The sequence below is a fragment of the Perca fluviatilis genome, chromosome 9 (assembly GCF_010015445.1).
Source record: "Perca fluviatilis chromosome 9, GENO_Pfluv_1.0, whole genome shotgun sequence".
NCBI lineage: Eukaryota > Metazoa > Chordata > Actinopteri > Perciformes > Percidae > Perca > Perca fluviatilis.
Genome location: NC_053120.1, coordinates 40,680,504 through 40,696,324, shown reverse-complemented (window position 1 = coordinate 40,696,324; position 15,821 = coordinate 40,680,504). Strand labels below are relative to the sequence as shown.

At 39.8% G+C, this 15,821-nt stretch overlaps 2 protein-coding genes across 2 annotated transcripts in view; one reads left to right on the top strand and one right to left on the bottom strand.

Annotated features, from left to right (window-relative positions):
• Positions 1 to 3,867: 3,867 nt before the first annotated feature.
• atp1b1a (ATPase Na+/K+ transporting subunit beta 1a) lies at positions 3,868 to 13,142 on the top strand. The gene is made up of 6 exons (XM_039810127.1): positions 3,868 to 4,146; positions 8,294 to 8,422; positions 9,779 to 9,934; positions 10,184 to 10,368; positions 11,622 to 11,705; positions 11,819 to 13,142. The coding sequence occupies exons 1-6, from the start codon at positions 4,053 to 4,055 to the stop codon at positions 12,074 to 12,076; spliced, it is 906 nt and encodes a 301-aa protein (XP_039666061.1). The 5' UTR covers positions 3,868 to 4,052; the 3' UTR covers positions 12,077 to 13,142.
• nme7 (NME/NM23 family member 7) overlaps positions 13,083 to 15,821 on the bottom strand; it is a 25,397-nt gene continuing 22,658 nt past the window's right edge. Inside the window, exons 11-12 of the mRNA XM_039810126.1 lie at positions 13,768 to 13,875; positions 13,083 to 13,222 (exon numbers count right to left, since the gene is read on the bottom strand). Of these exons, the coding sequence (XP_039666060.1) occupies positions 13,190 to 13,222; positions 13,768 to 13,875 (141 nt within the window). The 3' untranslated portion in view covers positions 13,083 to 13,189. The remainder of the gene's footprint in view (positions 13,223 to 13,767; positions 13,876 to 15,821) is intronic.

Genomic DNA, 15,821 nt, shown 5'->3' with positions numbered 1-15,821 from the left:
TTTCATCATATCAGTATAGTCAATTAAAACACAATTTAGAGTCATATACATATGCCACCAGACAGGCTACAGAAGGCCAGTTTTTACTCCCCAGGGAAAACACTAATTTCTTTAAACGCACAGTGATATATATAGCGATGAAAACATGGAATTCTTTACCACAGTTATTGACTAAATTAACACTGAGATCAATGTTTAAAAATGAAATAAAAAAAACTTCTTGAAGCATCATATTTATTATTATTATAATATATTCTGTTAATACACTGCATATATCTATATTATTCTTACTACTATTATAATGTTACTGCTACTACATTGCACATATCTGTACATGTTGAAACACAACTCTAATGCTAATGTTGCTCCGTGTATCTGCTGGCTGTGTAAATATTAGGGGTGGGAATCATCAGAGGCCTCACGATACGTTATCATCCCGATACTTATGTCACAATACGATTTTATTGCGATTTTAAACACATCACGATATTCTGCGATATAATGCAATGTATTACCTTTTTTCCAACTGTTTGTTCATTTCACTTCAATTGTATTGCTGCAAAATGGGATTGTCAAGCAGACAAACTGACATAATTACTAATAGATTGATACTCGGTGTCTGTGTATCGATACAGTGTTGCCACGGAAAATACCGCGATACTATGCTGTATCGATTTTCTTCCCCACCCCTTGTAAATAGGCAACAGTTTTCTAACAGGCTCGTCATTAACTTTCTGCAAACAGTTGTTAATGCTACCGGAGCCTGTGTTGGCAGGGAAACAATCACCACAACAACTGTAACTCAAATGACAATAGTTGGGTAGTTAAAGCCCTTTCCTCTGCCTCTCCTTCTCATCTGACCATATGAGAGTGCTTTGAACCGAGGTGTTTTGCTCTGCCTCTGTGTGTATCCACTGTGCTGTCAAAGAGCCAGAGTCAGGAGACCATCACCCCTCCGGCCCGCTGCATAGACACACTATTGTTGATGAGTTCTAGTGCAGTTCACACGCTGCATACCAGATTTCATCCACAACCTATCTCAGAATGCTGCACCTCCCGTTAACCTTGGCAAACCCTTGATCTGTGTAAACAGGGGGCTGTTATCACTGCTGAATCAATCGTCTTACAAAGGAGTGTGTTACATTGTTTACTTATAATGGTGTGAAAACAGCTCAGTACATAACAGTGTTTACCCTCGGTTTGTGGAAGACTGCAGTGGTGTAGTCTACGTGATACGCAGGTATACGCAGTATACACACTAAGAAAGCTCCAGGATTTCCATATACCCACTTAAAAATGTCCAATGACCCACAACAACATACTTTCCATTATATTTTTGACATATTTTAAATTGTCATCTGTGTTTTTTTGCCTTTGCATAGGCTAAATAAAGGTATTTTAGCCGTGAATTGGTGCAAAATAGTGTATAAAAATTCAGGAAATGAAGTCTTTGACGCTAAAAATTTTGACTGTATATACATATACACATATTTGGTGGAAGGGTTTAGGGGTCCTTCCTCAAAAAAATTTGATGTTTTTCAATTTAAAAAAAAGCACTTTGACATCATTTTGGACCGTTATTATCACCATATCTGTATCTAAAACACTGGAAAAGCTAGAGCAGATGATAAATAAAAAAGAAAACTCAAAAAGCTTAAAAAAAAAAACTTGTGCTGCCAAAAATGGCTTGGGTGCCGCACCTAAGATTAAACCCCGGCACAACACTGGCACTTTTACTCAGGATGCTCAGACGAAGGAAAAAAGTTGTGGCCAACTCCATTTTGAAATGCGTCCCATTTGCAAATCAAAGAGGAATTTAGACCAGAGGTGCTCTTTTTATGTAATAGAAGGAAATCTGGTTGATTTCTGGTTTTGTCTCACAGCAGCCATGGGTGCTCATGGTGACAGCTGGTACTTTTATATATATACTGTACTTTATCAAGCAAACTACTGTTGCTGTCTATTGCTGCAGAAGCATTAAAGCACTTCCTGTGAGCCAGATGACTTGGATGTACCTGTTATAATTATATACAGTAGCAGATGTAAAACCTTGTACAAGATATATATTCAGTGAGTGCTGTGTTTTAACAACTGGCAAAAATAGTTAAATGCATCTATGCGTAGATTTACACAATACACTTGTAGAGCAGTTGTGAATTTGAGTTGAGAGAGTCAATAACTCATTTATATGATGTGTTTTTCAACTCCATAACTTACAATGGTGAGTTCATGACTTTGAACTATGTGCTGACAGGAGACTTGTTAACGCTCACTGGGCATTGATTCCACTGATGATATCACAGTTTAATAAGAAACACTGTTAGTGTAACAGCATATTTTGTTCTTGGCCTGCGCTACATTTGAAGCAACTCTCCAGAAACACTCCCTTCACTCTCCTAGCATGGATAAAGTTACTTTAACTGGTAACTATTTATTTATATAGCACCTTTCATGCAAGCATGCAGCCCAAAGTGCTTCACAGAACAAAATTACAAAATTGCAAAAATGCAGATGAGAAGAAAAAAAAGCAAGACTAAAATTGACAACAATAAGACAATGAAATGTTAAAACCAACAGAATAAAATGAACACAAGGGGCAAAAAATGATTTAAGAAAATAATTATTAACAAAATAATGCAAATAATGCAATAACATTACTCCTTAAAGTTTTCCATTCTAATAGGGGTGTAAAAACAGAAAGCACTTTCCCTGGTATTTTTATGGTACACCTAAGGATAGACTTATTCTGTACTGACTGTCATTACCATTGACTCATGAGATCATTTATGTTAATAGGAATGGAATAGCTATGATGTAAATTAGTATTATGCAGTTCAATTCAAGCCTCTGTGAATGTTTTAATCTTATACAAGGTGAAGTATTCACACGGTCCCTCAGCAGACTTCTCAGCACACTGTCTCATCACTTTGTGACTCATGACCAAGTGACACTGAGCTAGAGGAACAGAATACACTTAACCAAATGTCGGATTCAACTAAATATGGGTTAGGCTACAAATGACAACAAATCAAGACTTTCCTGATGGTTTTAAAACAAAAACTACTCTGAGGATTCTATAAGCATGTCGAATTTCACTCCACTGTATTTGACTTCCAAGTCAAGTCAAGTGGGTTTTATTGTCATTTCAACCATATACACTCTATATAGTGAGAAGAACGTTTCACCATGGATCAAATGGTGTTACACGCTGATACATTTAACATATATAAAAACGACATTTGAGACGGGCTACATTTAGTGCACACACACACACACACACATTATAGAGTATACATAAAGTGCAATTACTACTTAAAGTAGAGCATTTAAGACTTGTAACAGAGCACTGATTGTTAGGTTCACCGTGAGGTGAAGGTAGAATATGTGGGGGAGTGCATTCCAGTTCAGTGTGAAAAATGTGCATCATGTTTTGTTGTTCGACAGTGTGACTGCTTGAGGGAAGAAGCTCTGGCCCATTGTGGAGGTGCGGGCAGTTCTACTACGGTACCTTCTAGCTGATGGCAGTAAGGAGGAGAGTGCACGGGACTGGTGTGTTGTGTCCTTTGCTCGGACAGTGGGTGTTGTGGATGTCAGAGAGGGACCTCCCAACCTCCCTTCCTGTTTAGCTTTAACTTTTGCCATGAGAGTTTGTTTCAGTTTGAAAGCGACTTAAGGGACCGCAGTGGTTACCATGACACTGGCATCATTTAAAACGTTTGGGGCAACTGCTCTCTGTACAGTCATTACTGTGTTAGCCTGTTAGCAAGCCTCCCTCCGTTTACCTCTTACGCAAAAAGCATAGCAACATTGTGATTTGCTGGACTCAGCCCTCCCTCTTCTGGGGGTAACTTATTACGGGAGTTTGCAGGCGGAGCTGGTTTCCATGAGAGATAGATTGTGCGTGGTATTATTGGAGGAGTCTGGTACGAAGCTGTCCTTTCGCGTTTCCTGAGGGGGACAGTTAACAGTCGGAGCTACAAGTAACGTTGCCTGAACCAAACCGTTAAATCAAGCACACCGAAAAACGGGGATATCACCGGGGAGTTATTAATATGTCGGGAAACAAAGACAGCGACGGTGGATGGAAGTCATTTGTGTGGAATTCAGAGAAAAGGGAGTTTCTAGGACGAACAGGGAGCAGTTGGTGTAAGTATTTATTTTCTTTATTTTACTGAACTTAGAAGCTGGCTACCGTTCAGAGACGGCGGTACAATGTCAACTAAACAGTGATGGAGGTTAAGTTAGCACGTCTGGCCGACAGAGTGGAACTGTTGGGTTTTTTCCCTCTTATTTTCTGACTGCACATTACAAACCAGCAGCACCTGTTAGATCTGACTGGCTTTGACATGCTGTGTCGTGACATCGGTTTTCAATGGAGGCTGTGTGTGTGTAATGTTAGAAGTTGGTCTGTCAAATCTGGATATACAGTCATTTGTGAAACACGAAACGGGCGTATCTCAATGACTTAGCCTTTTAGACACGCTACAGGTCGAATATAATTTAAAAAAATAACCTAATTACGTGTTTTTTTTAAACAATTAACTCGCTATAAATGAATTATGTGTCCCCTTACATGCGTACTTTGACTGTTTTAACGGTAACTCATATAAGTTTGCTAAGATTTAAAGTTGACAATTGGTTTTATGGTTTAAACATTGTGAAAGGGAAATGATTACCAAAGGCGTCGGCCATAACGTTACCGGGCCATTCATTAATAAACGTCCTTTATGAAAAGGTCATGTTGAAGGACAGTGTGTGTGGTGGGCCAGGACTTTCCACTAATCCAAATGTTAAAAGTTGGGTTGGGTTGTAGTGTGCCTCATTGGTCCACCTCTTGAATTTTAGCCTCCTAATGAGAGTAGAAGAGAACAGGACATTTTATTCATATCAATAATGAGCCGAATAGCTAATCTCTGGCTCCTGTGCAGGCCCGGCTACCCCCACCACCCCTTTCACTCAAACCCAAGATTAATGGATCCAGCTCTAATCCTTTTACCCGTTTTCAATACTACTAAGACGGGGGAAGGCTCGCCTAATACGGTCAGGAGTGGTTGTTGATTAGATAGGATAACTACACGCCATTATACAGTACCCAATAAGCTCGCTAAACCGTTTAACAAATTATAAATTACATTTCCCCCCGTGTGAAACACAGCCGTGTTCGGCTTGGTAACACGGTGCTGAACCGATCACGACTCACATGTCTCAAGGGCCGCCCCCTCTCCATCTACTGAAAGAAATGAGACATCGGTCGGCATGTCTTTGCCAGTTTAAAGCGCTCTTTCATCACAGCTTAATGAAAGCTCAAATACGAAAAATCACGGTAATGCTGCAGTACTATGTCGTCACAACTGGTCTGTAGTAACAAAAGTCAATGGCGACTTTTTAGCGAACTTACAGGAGCTATAACTTGTTACCATTAGTGTAGCTAGTAATAATACCATCTATTACAGGCTGTTGGTCTCTGTCGTGATGGAGGGAGAGTGATGTCGCACTAACTAAAAGCGAGCGAGGTTGCTCTAAAAGCAACAGGTATGTCTGGACTGTGCCCTTGAGTTGCTGAGACCAGCGCGAGTCATTTAGAAAAGGTGCATTACTAATGCTAGACGATGTTTCAGTGAACTTCGGTGTTGGAATGAATTTCTGTTGTTTGTTAATATGTGAAATATAGGAAATGATGAGCTTCAGTGTCAAACAGGTGACCGTGGCTCACTTCTCCGCTACCAGTGTTTTCGTGACATTTAAGTCTGCTGAATGTGTCAGAAAATGCACTAAAGCGTTGATTAGGCTGCAATCAAAACGTCAGAAAAGTGGAGAGACATCAGTATGGTGTGAATGTGGTGACGGTTTCTGCAGCAGTCTGGTGGGGGAGGTGCTCTCCATTCAAACTCTGCCTGTCACCACCAGTAGGCCACTTTCTGAGCTACACATGTCTGGGTAACTAACAGTGTTCACATCCGGCATTTCTGCCTACAAAATGGTGTTGTGAACTTCTGTCACCAACGTGCACTCTGCTGTTCAAGCAGGCTTTGACTTAGTCGAGGGGTTTTTATGGTTGTTATGTTTTCTATTTGTATTTCAATTTGCTTGTATTGTGACTTGTGTTGTATTGCTTTTTATTGTGAAGCACTTTGTGATTAAATAAACTTTACTTACTTACTTACACTCACAAATAATTGATGTCCTGTCTTTTCAGTGAAGTTTATTAGCTATAACTATAACCATGCCCCTTTGATGCCAGCATAGCTGCTTTTAACCAGCTAGGAAATGTTATATATAGAAATAGTCACAGGGTCACAATGGGCTAACTCAATGAAACAATGGCTGTAACTTCACACTATCTGACATGCCTGTTTGCCTCTGTCTCACATGTATCCATGAGAGAGAAAAAAAAGAATTTGTTTTGCAAAATATACAACAGGTGCTGATTGCATCATTTTTATTTCTTATATGGCCATTTCACAAGAAATTACTGTACAAAATCTTGCACAACTCGCCAGCACGATTGTCAGTGAATAGTTTTCCTTCTCAACAGGTGCCTCTCACAGCAAGCAAGCGTGCTTTGGTTGCAGACGTGCTCAGAAGACAACACCTCACCATGCATTTATGCTGGTAGCAGGTGCTGTGACAACCAGCAGCCATTTAGGAATGCAAGGCTGTCTGTCTCCATTGTACGTTAAACATTTTTCTGATCTTGGTCACATGTGCTGCAAACACTACTTGTGTGTTCTTAGTGTGCTTTATGCCAAAACTCACAGGCATGGGGAGGGCGAGCCCAGTAAGCCAGGGGAGTCTCCTGCAGACTTGTCAGTTAAAAGTCTGTAGCAGGAGATAAGGCTGCGGAGTAGGCCTAGTTGATGCTGGATGTTATCATCCCACCAGACTGGTTTCACAGTGGCTAATTTGTACATGCAACTGGAAGTGGGAAGACATTTTGGGAAGGTGCCACAACAACGGCAAATACACAAGGAATGGGAACATTGATGGCTGTCTGTTGGTTTTCAGTAACTCAAAATCTGAAACAATATGAAGCCAGAAGATTGGCTGTTACTGTATGTCAGTGGTAGAAAAAGATCTGACATCAAATACAGAATAATATTTGATATCCAAAGGCTTGTGGTGTATACAGTAGGTAGCCTAAAGAGGTTTTGTTTCAGGTTTTTCCCCCCCATTTAATTTCAAGGCCCTATGTTCTCAACAGTTCCATTCCAGAAACATACACATGTAAACATTTTAAATCTTTCCATGAACTCAAAATGTGTATATATATATATGTATGTATATGTGTATATATATGTGTATATATGTATGTGTATATATATATGTGTGTGTGTGCGTGTGTGTGCGCATTGGAGATAAGATGAACCTATTACTGCAAAAAGAGGAGTAGGATCAGACTGTAAGATACAACGGCTTAAGTCAGAGTACACATTTAACTGTTGACTTATCTCTTTCCTACTTTACCTGACTAAAACTAGGAAAACAAGAAATGCTAATAACAAGTTTGTGTCTTTAACAAGGGAATGAATAAAGCAAGAGGAAGAAAAAGTGCCGCCTTTTTGTTCAGTTATGTGAGGACTGTTTATAAGACAAACCTGTTAAGTGGCGAAACAATGGGGGAAGGGTCTGCGCGACAGGAATGACTAGTGACTCATCCTGTTGAACTGAGGCTGCAGCCCTCCTGCTGCTGCATAATTGGAGTAAATTTTAAGTTAGGTTGAAAAAAAAAACCACATGGAGTCATTGTTGTTCTGAAAAGGTGGCAGATTGTTTTTCTTACCTCCTGACAGCCCTTGAATGCTAACAGTTGTTTATGTTTGTATTATGTTGTAAATTTAACTGGCACATTCACTTATTACTCTACGGTGTTTAATCAAGATAACCTTTACTTATTTTATGTTTATTGGCCATTGAATCAAAATGTGTTTCTCTACTGTAACATTGAAAAAAGTGAATTATTTTAAGTCTGCTTTTTCTCGATTTGTGATTAATGTGATTTTGGTCGAACACTGTATCAACTTTTCCCTGATCCAAGGTCTTTAAATGTCTTGTTTTGTCTGAGCAACAGTCCAAAGCCTAAATGTATTCAGTTCACAATGATATTAAACAGAGAAAAACTGCAAATCCTTACATTAAACAAGCTCAAGTCAGAGATTGTTTGAAAATGTTCCTGCATAAATTACTGAAAATATTAATGATCGAAATGGTCGCCGATTAATCGGTTAATCTACTTTTTGTTGCAGTTCTAATCCTTTTACATTATTATTAATGACGTGTATCTTTTCCCCTACAGTTAAGATCCTCCTGTTCTACTTGATATTCTATGGATGCTTGGCTGGGATTTTCATTGGGACCATTCAGGCGTTGCTGCTCACGTTAAGTAACTACAAACCAACCTACCAGGACAGAGTCGCTCCCCCAGGTAAATAATATATTCTGTACTTTTTTGCCATTTTGAGTGATCTGCTGCAGTAATGGTTGTTTCCGTTCTGGCTAAAGCAAGAGTAGTTTTGCTTTGGGCTCCATCACACTGATCAGAAATGGTTTTGGCTAAGCCTCTGGGATGCTGTGGCTGTCTGTGGTTCATGTAGTTGAAAATGACTGTCGGGGGTGCGCCTTTAAGCGGCTACTCAATCAGAGGTCTTTCTGACCTTAGATAGGTTCAGCCATTTTGTCCTTCACTCCTCTCAGCCAGTCAATGTTTCCCCCCTCAGGCTACAGGGGAACTGTTGTAGCTTACACCCATTGTGACTGAAACGATTCACATGTGCTGTGATTGTGTCACCGCCAACGTGTTTACACACACGTGTGTGACAGGCCAAGTTTGTAGTTCATTCTTTGTTAGAAAAAAAAGATTTTGTTTTGTCTCAGCTTAGAGGCCTCTAAGCTTGTTTTTCTGCAGAACAATTCTAATCTGTAATCTTGTGAGAACATCAAGCACTAGTGCAGTCACGTTACCAGCGTTTTGAAATTTCCTGAAAGCTTGGAGACGGTGCAGATTTTAATACCCAGCCTTGTCTTGTTGTGCCAGTACTTGTTTGCACCGCACACGCTGTAGCCTTGGCGTTATTTTTAGCCGTCATTGTTAATGACTGGCTTCATGGACACGGGTTAGTGTGCCTGCCGATTTGTCTGTCAGCCGTCTACGACTGTTGACAATCAAAGAGCAGCCTGGAAGAGAAACAAGTGTGGAGCGCTTTGAGCTGAAGTGAGTTTCCAGTAGTGGCACGATAAAGGAAGCAGTTAGGGAGTAGTTTTTTTTTTTTTTTTTTTCCTCAGAGCTCAAGCCCGCCTCTCACTCTGGGGCTAAAAGTTTCCATTGTGAGAGAGACACACGTGAGAGTGTATGGGTGGGGGCAGGGGATCGGTGAACTTTCACAAGCCTCCGCTGAAATACAGATGACTAAATGTTACTTCTCTGTGTCTGCTTCTCAAATGACTTGAATCTTGCCTAGAACTACTGCAACAAGTAAACCGATCCAGCACAAGGCTGTAAAAAGGCTCATTAATGTCACATTTCCTTCTCTAAATGCCACGCCTTTCTGAGGCCTTGTGCACAAGGTCTGTGGAAAACTACTGCTATAAAGAGCTGACAGGGACCATCGGAGGAAATCCCCAAGACCCTACATTGTGTGTTGTCCTAAGATAATAGACCAGAGACTCTCTCTGGGTTCTACAAAGAATAGCTCACGTGATACGCAGTGTAGCTTCTGTCAAGAATCAATATTGCCCCTTTTTATTTTTGTTATCTTCTTATCAAAAACAATTTGTTTTTCAGGTCTATCACACACCCCACACTCAGAAAAGTCTGAAATTGCTTACACCAAGTCTGATGAGAATACGTTCAAGAAATACACCACTGCCATGATGAGTTTCCTTGAGAAGTATGATCCAGAGAATCAGGCTGATAGTATGAAATTCGAAGACTGTGGAGGCAAGTATAACATTTATATTCATACTGATCCCTGATTAGCATGTAACAATCAAGATTTGTCACTGCTATTTATGTATTTAGATCTGTTAACAATTTTCTAATAATAAACATCTAACAACACTTTTAAATAATTTTATTTTCTCTTAATTCTATGGAAATACCCATACGAATGTACTTGAAAAAAGAGTGTGTATAATGTATTCACTTGTATTTACAGGCCTAATGTGTTTTGTTTTCTACCGTTTGCAGTCACTCCTCTTCCATACAAGGACCGTGGCTCTCTGGACAGTGACCTTGGACAGAGGAAAGCTTGCCGTTTCCACAGGTCTTTGCTTGGTAGCTGCTCAGGGGAGAGCGACCCCCATTTTGGCTTTAAGGACGGAAAGCCGTGCATTATTGTCAAGCTTAACAGGATTGTCAACTTCAGACCAAAGGTAGGTTTACTGCACGCTTGCAACATTATAGCTTTCATTTTCGTAGGGGCATTCACACCGATAGAGGCCACAGGGTTTGGAATTAAATGAATGAAAATGTCGAAAGAAAGAAACCAAATAGTCATAAAACCTGTAAATGTGTAAGAAAAAACTATTTAGGGGTAGCATCCCAAAGACTGAGGTTTAATTTAATGGCTAAATAAACTAGTTAACTAGCATGAAATGTCACCCACCAACAACTTGTGTAAAGCAAACTGTTAGCTTCGTCAGCAAAGACCCTTCGTTGTTAGATGCATTATAACATTTTGGAACTTTCACTACTTTATAGAAATAAACTACTAGGGACGTAAATCAGCCTTATTCAGTAGCAATAAATCAGGCACTGCTCAAAAACATACATGTAGATACTATGCATACAGTACAAGTTTTGAAAATGTCATATTTGTTTTTCATTAGTGACATGCTAGCTTTACATAGGTTGACATGCTTTCCATGCATTCAGCTGCAGACTTACTACAAGTTGGATGTGATGGCTTTTTCAGTTTTGGTGTCACTTGAATGCGGCAAAGACTTGCTCCATTTCCAACGATATTACATATGACAAATCTGTTTACAGGCATTGGGGAGTTCTTCTGCATATGTGAAAAAAAATGTATAGAGACTTTAGTGTCTCCAGAGGGAGCTGTGTGAATAAATGTCCTCAAGTGATGTCACTTGAGTCAGCATCAGCTGGGACTGAAAACTACAAGTTTGAAAATGACAAAATCTGGAGGTGTGGAGTTAGGCCACTGTAGCCGCTGCTCCTTATCTTTGCTCGAGGCTGTTAGCAGCATAACACATGAACAAACGTTACGTGGCTTCAGTCAGAGTTGCATTGTGGGTAATGTAGGTGGCAGATTTTAACAAAGGAAGGATCTTTTTTGTTTTAAACTGTCAATCAGGATTCCGACACGCAAGTGGAGTACTCTATAAAGGACATAACGAGAGACTGGCGTTTTTACACACTACACAATCATTAATATCCCAAATTGTAACTGAATTGCTAATTACAGTTTGCCATTGCTAAAAGCTAACTACTATTTTTGACCTATGGAACCTTTCTGCATTCAAGGAGGCAACGTGTTCTAAAAAAACTCAAATCCCACCAAGTTGCACAATGTAAACCGTCTGGTTCTGCTGCCAGCCACAATCCAACATAACATAACCACAAGCTGAGAATGTTGTTCATCAACCAGTCTCTCTCTTTTCTTTAGGCTCCTTCTAACAATCAGTCCCTCCCAGAGGCTCTGCAGGCCAAAGTACAGCCCAACCTGATCCCTATTTACTGCAAAAATAAGGTACGTTTGATTTGACAGCATCTGGCCATGATGTATTACTACATATGTACTGTTATTCATTTATGCTGTAAAAAGATTAGATTTTAATTCATATCCAACTGCTGTGTTTGCAGAGAGAAGAGGATGAAAGCAAGATTGGAGAGATCAAGTACTATGGCTTGGGCGAAGGCTTCCCTCTGCAGTACTACCCGTACTACGGCAAACTGCTGCACCCCCAGTACCTGCAGCCTCTGGTGGCCATTCAGTTTACCAACCTCACTCTGGATCAGGAGCTCCGCATCGAGTGCAAAGCATACGGCGCAAACATCGACTACAGCGAGAAAGACCGCTATCAAGGACGCTTTGACGTTAAGTTCACAATCACCTCGTGACCTCAGCCATGACGAGCACTCTCATTTTGAAAAACAAATAAAATAGAGAGAATAAAAAGAGTTCAGATAAACACCACTAGTCTTTGAACATTCATAATATACAGGACCTACACTTAATCTGTGTGCTTTACACTAGCTTTTCTGTGCGTTTGTCGAGGATTAGAATGTAAAATACATGAGTAGCAATAGCAAATATTTATTCTACTGTACATGAAAATATTCCTTGAGCCATGGGATGTGTTCATCTATTACTGTAAAACCGCAATTCCACTACTGACGTGTAGCGAGCTGTGTTCCTGTCCCCAAAGTGTTAAATCCTGACGTGGTTTCGATATATTTTTGGAGTGTCCAGTGCTGTAGTCTAGTCCTGTTGTAATCTCTCCTGTCTTATGTCAGCTTTAGTGGTCCAAGGTGTGTGCGCCCGTCTCTGTGTGCAGGTGTTAACTTTATGTGTGTGTGGAGTGTGTTAATGTGCTTCTCTGACTAACTGAATACTAGCACGGTACTCTGAACCTTTAAGGCCCATGAATGAGTAAATGACTGCGCTCCATAGAATCTGTTTTTGTGTGTGTTTCTTTTACCCAAGTGATTTGTACACCTTTTATTTGTTCACCTTAGCTGTAGGATATGGTTTGATGACATTTCTGTCTAATACGCTTACATCTGTTCATTATTAATTCATAGTGTAGAGCTTTGTGGGTCCAGCCTAGAAGACTGTCATCACGGAAACAGTGGCAACTCAGTGCTTTGAAATCTGTTTTGCTGGAGACATCACATGACGTGATGCAACTTACTATTGAATGTTTTAGCCATTTTCATGGTGGAAGAATTTTATATTTATGCAGTTGTACATTTTTTTCAAAGTGTAATGTATGAATCCAATACCAAAGTCGCTGGTCAGAAAGTTAGAGAATATCAGAGGCAATGCAGTATCCCGTGTAATAAGATGTTTAGTTGGTGTGAAAATACTTAATTCAATGTTGAAGATCAAAACACTTGTCAGGAGTCTGCTCTTGTCACTTTATTTAATCTGAATAAGGCTGAAACAATAAACCGAAACATGAGACAACTGTGAAGTCTTTGAATATGTAGTTACATGTTTTCTTGTTCCATTCACCAGTCCAAAATCTTGAAGAAATATTGCACCTGTAAAAGAAATGACATATTAATGACAGTACCGACTGTATTAAAACTTAGCATAACAACCAGCCAGTCCTTCCACTCTGATATCAGAATACTGACGTAGAAGTTCAGAGTAAATTTTCCTCTGCACTAGCCCACTTTGTCCCAGTCTTGGGAAATGGCAGCTCAGTCAGTCACAGGCTAATGTTTAACAAGGAGGCATTTGTACAGGCTACAGATCAGGAGTGAACAATGACGCTCGATGGGTCAGACCCACTCCCTACAAAACAATGGTTTTGTTTCAAATTCCTCTGCCATTCTTGTTCTCCTCAAAACCAGTGCACGCTAAGGTTGCCCCAGCCCACAGAGCAGAGTCATAAGACCCATCTACAGACACGGCTTCACAGAGTCGGTGGTTTTGTTCTTGGCTAAATGAAAGGTAGTTATTTATGCATGGACTGAAAGACAATGAGGAAACCTACGTGTAGGATCAGAGGAACTACACAGATGAAATAATGTGGGTGTATCCTACAGTCCATGGCGGGTACAATCACTGACATACCACCCACCTCCAGGACACCGTCTTCAGGCATGTCTGTACAGTGGACTGCGTTTTTCACTTTGTCTTTGCCATAAAGAGCACGTAATGTGGTTGGCCGAAGATGCCGTGAAATTTCCTGTTGAATGAAAACATCTTGATTATGATTCCTTCGCTCATAAAAACACAGAAAAATGATCTTATTAGCCTTGAACTCAGTATGATAAACATGATAAACTAAAAGCAATGACATGAAATGTCTAAAAACAAAAGTCATAGGTGGATGATACAGTGGAGTTTGAAACTGAACATCCTGTACTGTTGCATGATGTTACTAAGACAGAGTGATTACTCAGCAACTGGACATGTGATCTTGTAGAGGAAGTGACAAAACAGACACTCGGCAACCTTTTTTCACATAACTAGTGGGATAGATTACCATTACTTCCTATTTACATTTCAGAATTTCAGAAATGTTAACCGTAGCATAATCTCCGTCAATTGCTATAATTCTACAACAGGTATTGATACTTCTCCTTCAGTTCTACTGGGCTTACGACATGATTTCCATGATTAAATGACATTAGTCCAGATAACAGTTTCCATACATTTCCATAGTAGCTCTAAAAACAAATCAAACACAGTGTCCTTACCTGTAAATATTGTGTCATTACTGTACACAACAAATACATTACAGAGACACAAAGTTCTCATTTTCAAATGATAAGCACTTTTTTCTCTCTCCAGGCACTAGGTTAATCTTAAGTGTCGGTCTATTTCGACATCAGACACTCCTAGGATCATAGCTGGGCTCTCTTTGCATTATGCTCCTCCTAGTGCCTGCAGGAAATACAACCCTCTCACAGGATCCACCATCACGAGACGGACAATTATGTGAATAATTAATTCACCAAGACGACTATTAACTCTAAAGGAATGCACACTATGCATAAAGTATGGTGCTTGTAATGTAATAGTTGATACATTGGTAGAAGCAAATCATGTGATATTTTATGCTTTCACACAGGTATGTTTGATCTTGTTAGAGCGGTAGGCTCAACACTGAAGCAAATATACTTAAAACTGATCAAAGCCAACCCTGTAACGGAACCTCTTTTCTTTTATAATCAAAGAATCAACAATATAACAAGTTACAAATACATTCACATACTGTAACATCATCGGAGATTTGTTTTGTCGGACTGCGTCTTACAGGAGGGCAACATTTCTTGTGGTTTATGAGAGCGCACGCAAAAGTCAGGAACAAGTTTCAAAGTCATAAAGCAACCTAATAAAAAACCTTGAGGAAACCTGACTCCTGGTTTAAATGTTTGGTAGTACTTAACAACGCTGAATTGACTACGAAAGAAGAAGAAAAAAACACTGCAAGGTTCAAGGATCACGGGAACTGTAGATCACCGGGGAACTACTGGCTACCTGACTTCTATTTGAGCTCTTTTCCAAAGAGTGTTGCATTTTTACACATTTGCTTAGGATGATTTATGTATTTTTCCCAAAAAGGCAGGCAAGAAACATCACAAAAAAAGAGTTAGACAAAAGTACCACAAAATAAAATATAAAAATACATTTTGTAAAACATACAAAGGTTCAAGATCTAGAAGTATAAAATAATTCATGGTACTGGTTTTATGAAAACTGAAAACTGCTGGTACTCAGTTTGTGCTTGCACATATTAGGTGCCAAATTTCAAGATGACCAACAAACACAACAGTGTCTAGGTAATGATTTTTGGACAAATGGCGGCCATGTTTTTCAGTCAATCAACTTGATGTCATTAGGTCAAAGTAACAGGCCGAGTGCTTTTGGGGTTATAGTATTTTTAGCAATGCTAGTGGCATTGCTCTAGGGATGGCAATGCTGGTCTGTTGGTCGCTCAACCAGAAACTGACAACTACTAGCTGGATTTCCACGAGCTTTGGTACAGACATTCAATCAATCAATCAATCAATCAATCAATCAATCAATCTTCTGACTGACACAATCTAATTGATTGATTGCCTTCTTTCTAGAAGGTGAACCAGAAGAAACAAGAGCAGGACTCCTAATATGGCTGCTCAGCTGTGA